The 8,335-nt window shown below is 30.4% G+C and overlaps 1 protein-coding gene across 1 annotated transcript; it reads right to left on the bottom strand.

The window, feature by feature from the left end:
* Positions 1-796: 796 nt before the first annotated feature.
* On the bottom strand, positions 797-4,326 carry LOC108760185 (odorant receptor 4-like). Its single transcript, XM_018505986.1, has 7 exons — positions 4,281-4,326; positions 3,566-3,824; positions 3,370-3,486; positions 3,211-3,301; positions 1,232-1,377; positions 925-1,057; positions 797-847 (listed from the first exon to the last, which is right to left on the bottom strand). The coding sequence occupies exons 1-7, from the start codon at positions 4,324-4,326 to the stop codon at positions 797-799; spliced, it is 843 nt and encodes a 280-aa protein (XP_018361488.1).
* Positions 4,327-8,335: the final 4,009 nt, after the last annotated feature.

The following is an 8,335-nucleotide window of genomic DNA, read 5'->3' as shown; positions in this document are numbered from 1 at the left end:
TAAATATTAGAAAAAACGTGAAACGTTATTAAATATTTAAATATAGTAAAAATTTTAGAAGGTAATTGTTTAGGAGTACATATGTGTCAAATATTAACAACATTTTTTCTTTTTATTTCTTTTATTTAATATTTTAACGTATGTTATTTATCAATGAAATGTCTGAACATAATTATTTATTTATATAAATGTTGAAATGAAATATATTAATTAAAAAAGATATTTTTTGCATTATATATTAATAAATCCTGTGTTCAAAATATCTTATTTAAATATGAAATATTTAAACATGCGCTGTTTATATTTGAACTATGGATAGTGTATACAGGAAGGAACATCACGTTCGCCAACAAAACGATTGCCTACATCTTTGTTTGCACACGATATTGTTCAGACGACTATGTTGTCCATAATGCATTGATTATACAACTATAATGCACATAGCGCATTGCACGTACGACAAGTGTGTTACCTATGACCGCTTCGCACACATGCTATTCGGCAGGCATGCACATTGCAAACAAAGAAAGTCCATAATTGTTCGATACCATATTGGCTTTCAAGTTTGACCGCAAAGTAAAATTTTAAAATGTGTATGTATGCAGTGTGAAAACAAGCTACTTTAATTTAAATAACTTCAATTTTATTCTATAACACAGGAATATATCTATCTGTACACATGTTGAAAAAGTGAATCTATTATTTTCAAAGCGCAATTATCATTTTTTATTAACTGGTTTTTTTATTAACTTATGGTGTTATTATGATAATAATAAATTAATAAATGTTTATTTTGTCATTGTGTAGAATGCATGACTGTAAAATAAGATATGGACGCTTTTATTAGCTGCAATTATAAATATACTTTTTTATTATTATATATATGTACGTAAGTGGATACTAAAATATTCCTCAAAATATTACCGTTGCAAAACCCTGTATGGATGCATCAAATACTCCACCGATATTTAATGAAAATTCCTTGGCTCCTCTTTGCAGTAAAAATAGTATCATTCTTTGTATATGTAATGGGGTTTTATACCACTGACCGTTGTACCTACAGGATTGAATATAGAAATAGTAGATTGCTTAGACTTCAGATTGGATTCCTTAATGAACTAATTTTGGCATATTTTGATTTAAATGCCGTAGATTAATTTCTATATCTGTTGATGAAACAAATGCAAAAGCAACCTTCGCAGATACTCCCATACAAAAATGTTTTCCTTACGCAGTAACAAATACGTGATTATTGTGGTCAATTATCTTCTGTCCGAAATAGTTGGCTAGAAACATGTATATGATGCATACTGACGCAAACACAAAAGAAAATAAAAACTCGCTGACGTTTGTTCTATTGTTTTCAGATGATGCTATCTGAAACAGCTAAGAAACAAATTTTACATAGTAAATATCAATCTTCTATATATATGTCTCTGTTCTAACCAGGGACCCGGACCGAAAGGTTTTTTCGATTCGGTTCCGGTCCCGGTTTAATAAAATATCAAATAAATGTTCCGATTTCAGTTCCGGTTTTTTTTTTAACAGTAAAGAAAACCGAAACTGTAAAAATTACGGTTTTTTAACGGTTCTTTTTTCGGGGTACTTACTTACTTAATTTTATTTATTCCTTAAATTTGTTTTATTAAAAAGAAGGAGGGGAAGGAGAGGAGAGGCGGAGGGAGATGAGAGGGGGGAGGAAAAGGAGAGGGAGGGAAGGGATGAGGAGAGAGGGGGTCGGAGGGAGGGAGAGAGAGAGGGAGAGGGAGGGAGCGTGTTCATCCGTTCAATCTAGAAAGCCTAGTCGAAAAGAGGCGTCAATTGATCACGTGACTCTGAATAAAAATTACGTAAACATTATTTTAGGCATATTTTTCTCAGTCGTTTCTTACAACTTATTTCTTATGGATAGATCTTACTTATTATATAAAGTCTACATATATATTCTTGAATTTCATGACTTAGAATAAATTCTTGCAACATGTTGGTGAGGAAGATCTAAATAAAAGAAATGCTAGTATCTTAAAAAAAGTTTACATTAAATATGTTTCGCTATCCCGCCAGATTTCTTATATCATATGAGGTGTTGGAGGTATTTACATTCTGTTTATTAAGAGAAGTGGTGATGGTAATACTGGATTGAATATTGCCATATTGGTGATTTGAACGAAGGAACGGGCAGAACGAAGATTAAAAACAAGGATAAAGATTAAAAATTAAGAATTGAAAAAAGAACCGAAAAAAACCATAAAATTTTACCAGTTCGGTTATGGTTTCGGTATTATGAACTATACAAAATTTGGGTACGGTTTTGGTTTCGGTTCACTAAAAAAAGGGTTCCGAACCGGTTTTCGGTTCCGATTTTGGTTCGGTCTGGGTCCCTGACCTAACTATCAATCTATAATGTGCAAGTTTTACTTATTCCTACAACTAAGATGTCTTTTACAGTTCGATTACATATATTCACTTTTACGAATAAGTAAAAATTTCGAATTCGAAGTCACATTTGACCATATGTATTAATGCTTACATGAATTATTATACCTACAACTCGATTGCTTACAAGCACTTTTGAGCACAAATATAAAATTAATGTTAAATTACTTAAGAAAGTTATTTATGTTTTTAAAGCAGAAAATAGTACATGTAGGCGATCAAGTGGTAGGCAATAATACATGTAAGCAATCGAGCTATAGATAAAAATGTATGTAGGCAAATGTGATATTCTCTCTCTCTCTCTCTCTCTCTCTCTCTCTCTCTCTCTCTCTCTTCTTCCTGAAATTTTTATAAGTCCGCAAAAATGTATGTTATACTGGCACTAGAGCTGTAGGCAATAATTATTGTGCGCAAACAAACTGTAAGCAATTGTGACGCAAGCAATTTATTTGTGATGTTTTTTATAATGTTTGACAATAAATATTCTACAAAATGCATTAATGATGTGTACCTACAATGTTATTATAATTTGTAATCAAATATGTTTGATTAGGTTTTACGTTATTTTTCTCCTTATGACATTTACAAGTGTATGTATATAGTATCGAATTCATCATGTATAATACATATTATTTAGCTTTTGTTTAAGATTTGTATGTGGTATTTATTTGTTGAATTTAGATTTACATATATTTATAAAATCACAGTATTAGTAATAAATAAAAATTTCAATGCAGCCGTCATATATTGTGTTACATAAAACCATAAACTTACTTGATATAAATTGCAAGTAAAACAAACTACTACACATCCCGTGAAACACGATATCATTATTTTGAATGTGGTCATGAAATGATTCATCATTCTTAAAAATAAGAATATTAGTGAATATTAGTAAATGTATTGCACCATGTAAAAAACATAGATACATACTTCATAGCTTGACGATGAATGTCTACGGCACAAATTATACCTTCGATCATCAAAATTTTATTTTTTGTTGCAATATTTCGTGGAATATTATTGTTTACTGCATGCTTAATACGATAGCTGCAATTTTTTTTTATTAATTAAATATTAATTTCATATAACAGTTAAAATTATTATGTTCTTATGTCTACGTTCATACCTAGCAATTTTAAATATTCCACAAATATGCTCAATATATATAATGAGCATTGTACCTGTTCCCATCATTATAATCGGTCCAATACATAGTACTGTGTACATATGAAACAGAATCCAATAGAAGTACTTTTCTTGATCAACAATGTACTCTGTCATAATGATTAAATGATGTGATTGAGATGTGTTCACTGTATTGACATGAGCTATAAACGACCAAATTTGAGCTATTATGAGAATGAATAATCCACAAATTCCAAATACTAAAAAGAAGTAAAAAGAATTTATTTAATTTCTTAGTATCTAAAATTATTTTATGTATGCTATGCGCATGTATTATGCAATAATTTTTATTTCGTTTTTTCCTGCAAAATTGGGAGCTGTATTATTTTATGTGTACGTTGTATTATAAAACATTATTAATTATCGCGATAAGATTAAACTTCGCCGATGATCTTGACTTTGGCATATGTTGTCAAGGTCATGACTTTGAGTAACCTCTAACAGGTTTCATCCGTCGGTCGCCATTCGTTAAAAAGTTATTGACAAGGAAAAAAACAATTTAAAAAAAAAACGTATCATGTTTGCTATAACGAAGGTTGTCAATCCATATAGAATCTCGCTTTGTGTTGTAAAGTGTAAATAAGACATAGTATAAGAAATTGAATACAGGAGAAGTAGTTTATGGGCGTACGACTTCCATGTGACGCGATTCTTACCCCATGTTAATAAAAGTTGCTTCCCGTGAAGAGTCGTGTGTCTCATGACAAAGGGAGTAATAGATGGAAATCGCTTATGGTGAAAGTTGTACGCCCCCAAGCTGTACTTCCCCAAGGGGAAGTGGTATGGGAGTCATTCAAATGAAAGTTGTGTGCCCCTATGCGCTACTATTACCAAATGGTATAATAACAAAAATGATAAGAATACGTTTCTAAAAAATTTTAGTTTTTAAAGCAGAAACTCGATTTTAAGCTAGAGAAAGTTTGTTCTATAGTAGAAAAGAGACGATATTTTTTTAAACTTCTTTTTTGAGTATGTGAAGTTAGCACCCCAACTATAATACTCAGGAGTTCTGATTAGAGTTCCCGTTTCTTTTTGACGAGACAAAGAGTTCTATATAATTTATAACAAAAGAGTTCCGCTTAATAAGTATTTTTAAACAATTTTTAAAAAATGGGGTGCTAACTTCTTATCGAAAATCGAGATTCAATAGTTCTGAAGCGTTCTGGGCAGTTCTCGACGAGCTCTAACGAAAAGTATGAGGTGAAAAAGCGATTGGGCCAACGATTTGCGAGATACGCTATATTGGAAGGGTCATTAAAAATTTTTTGAAAGTACTGAGTAGTTCTGATCGGCTTTCTGGGCAGTTCTCGACGAGCTCTAACGAAAAATATCAGGTGAAAAAGCGATTGAGCCAACGGTTTTCGAGATATGGGAACATTTGAACTCTATCACTGAAAATTTTCTAAGTCCGACGTCGAAAATTTTTTGAGAGTACTGAGTAGTTCTGACTGGCATTCTGGGCAGTTTTCGACGAGCCCTGACGAAAAGTATTAGGTGAAAATGCGATTGGATGGCTACATAAGAAGATATGTGCTTTTGCAACCAATTTTTCAAATTTTGTTTTATGTACATATCTCTTTTTGGGTCTGTGTTGATTTTAATTGCTAAGAACTCTTCGAAATAGACAGAATGACAATTAACATGTGACAGAACTATTGTATAAAAAAATTTTTTCAAAATTTTTTTATTTTTTTTTCATAAATTTTGTTGTATGTCGAAATTGTTTTTTATGTATTAGGAACTCTAGGTATTCACAAAATAAAGCTATTAAGCTGCTCAGAACTATTCGAGCTCGAATTTCGATAAAAAGTTAGCACCTCATTTTTTAAAAATTGTTTAAAAATTGTTATTAAGGGAATCTTGAGTTAAAAAGTACAGAGAACTCTTCGTATCGTTGAAAGGAAGCAGGGACTCTATTCAGAACTATTGTATCCAAAAATTGATTTTTCAAAAATTTTTAATTTTTTGTTTATTTTTCAAAAATTTTTTTATGTATCAGGAACTCTAGGTATTCACGAAATGAAGCTATTGGGCCGCTCAGAACTATTGGATCTCGATTGTCGATAAGAAGTTAGCACCCCATTTTTAAAAAATTGTTTAAAAATACTTATTAAGCGGAACTCTTTTGTTATAAATTATATAGAACTGTTTGTCTCGTTAAAAAGAAACGGGAACTCTAATCAGAACTCCTGAATACTATAGTTGGGGTGCTAACTTCACATACCCTTCTTTTTTTAATAATTTTTTAGTGATGGCGATTGCCGGCTAAAACCTGTTGGAGATTATTCATGGTCATGTTATTATATAACTAATAACTATTTTAAATTTTATCTGATGTATCATATATACTAAACACATTAGTAATTTCTGGCAGATGCACATATATGTTGTCTAAATTTCCTGGAGTGATATTTTACAATAGACTTAGAGTGACTTAGAGTGTGACAGATGCTTCAACAGATTCATGTAAAAAACCATATTAAAGCAGACGGATGTATGAAAGAGTACATGTTCAGAAGAGGTAATCCACTGAAATTGCGATTTTTTTCTCGGTAATGAATAAAACTAGATATAAAAAGTTATTTATATAATGTTTTAAGAGGAAGCTTCTGGTTTTTGTGAGGAAAAATTCTATTTCGAATAGAATGAACACAAAAATCTGTTTCCGACTGTATACTATAATTATTATAAATATAAAGACCATTCTAGTGTGACCCTTTATGAATGAGGTCCATCCCATTTCCCTCCACTCCCTGCCTACTAATTTACGACTTTTTTCGTAAAACGCGTTCCATTCTTGCTAAGGGGCGTACAACTTTTTATTCAGGCACATCCTGCTTCGTGTGGAAGTTCGCGCGCTCTTTAACGAGAGGAAAGTGAAGTATCCATACATTTTTTATTTTTGAAAACGTTTTACATCTCATATCTATATTGATACATATAATAATATATAGAAGACAAATAAATTTTATACATTAAATTTCAGTAAAAAATAAAACTGTCTTATTCATATATGAAATATTTCCCATAAAAACAAACCCTTTTTTCAAACAATGTGTCTTGTAATAATTAGTTTTGTTCATTACTGAAAAAAAAACCGCGATTTTTAAAGGACCGCCACATCTAAATATTTACCAACTGTAAATATTATTACAAAATGATGAATGTTATCTTACCCGTAATCGCAACCGTGTAACGTTTAGCAATGCAACTATATTTGTATATAATTGCAATTTCGTTTTTATCCTTTAACTTATTGAATATATATCGTACCTCTATGAATAAATTCTTCACCTATTATTTTATTAATTTTCTACACTGTCTTTGAATATATCAAAAACACTTTGTGCAATAAAAATTTGTTGATAGACAAATTATTTCTATTTAACAGATACTTGATAAGTTATGAACTTACAATTTCATTGTTAAGATGGAATGCGTTATATTTTATTATGCACAATATGTAGAAAGATGCGAAAGACAGCACCTTTATTACAAGGTCTAAAGTACATTTTAATGTTATTATTGGTGTCAACTGCAAAAAGTCAATTTTACACAATTTTATATATAAATATATTTATAATTATAAAAAATGCGATATATTATATTTTAAAAACAGCATTTTAACGATTACATATATACAAATAAGTGCTTATACATACAATTATTAACCAAACTTGCACCCCTATAGCGAGTACTTTGTAGATTCTCATTTGATATAAAAATTAAATTGCATAATATGTATTGATATAAATAATTGTAGTGAAATATTTTCATGCAGTAATTTATATTATGTAATAATGTTAGGTTATTTTTTACCTGAAATACAATACCTGTGGACAAAACAGCATAGAGGAAAATAAACTGAAATTGAGTAAATTTAGATTGTTGATAAGGCCATAAACCGACAGCAAGCATTAGAATTTTATTGATATTATTATACTCATTTTTTTCTGGATGTATCATTTTCTCTTTGAGTGTCAAAGTATTACTGTGAAGTCTGAACATCGTTGAGAGTATGCTAACTGCTAATCCTATTTTTTTTAGTATTTGACTAAATATTTCACATCCTCATGTTTTCTGATATATTTTTACCATAAATTTCATCATAATCTATAATGATTGGTTGTGTAAATGTTTGCTATGTAAGGTCTAACGACATTAAATTTAACTACTCTCTCGGAAAATTACGAATGTTTATATTATTGATTTGATACTACAGGTAATTCGACGAATGCTATTTTCTCATGAAAATAAGTTATTTGTCACGCATGCGCATTTTCTCTCTCTCAATGCCAGAACTTCATTCTAGTTTACGCAGTTGCCCGATACACTCCGAGAGAATATCGCTTTTCTTTAATTTTTTTCGCTATTCTGATCTATCCGATATTACACAAGAATAAATAACGGGCAATTAAGAGCCTAAAAAACGCAGTAATTCGTGCGGTACTTATATACATATAATTCAAAAATGTCTATCACATGAATGTTTCGGCTATGTTCAAGCCATCCTCAGCATTTTGCAGTTCTTAATCCTAACAAGAAGACGATCCAAAGTTCAAACCATGGAGTGCAGTAAGTAAATCTCACCGATTACCTTATTCGGAGAGCATACGTAATCCTCAATTAGTTGATTAATGACAACTAAATCAAAACTTTTGTATGCTCTTAATTGCCCGTTATTTATATATATATATATATATATATATAT

Source organism: Trachymyrmex cornetzi, unplaced genomic scaffold (assembly GCF_001594075.2).
Source record: "Trachymyrmex cornetzi isolate Tcor2-1 unplaced genomic scaffold, Tcor1.1 scaffold223, whole genome shotgun sequence".
In the NCBI taxonomy this organism is placed as follows: Eukaryota; Metazoa; Arthropoda; class Insecta; order Hymenoptera; family Formicidae; genus Trachymyrmex; species Trachymyrmex cornetzi.
Note: the sequence above shows the minus strand (reverse complement) of the source record. Positions and strands in the feature narration are given on the sequence as shown.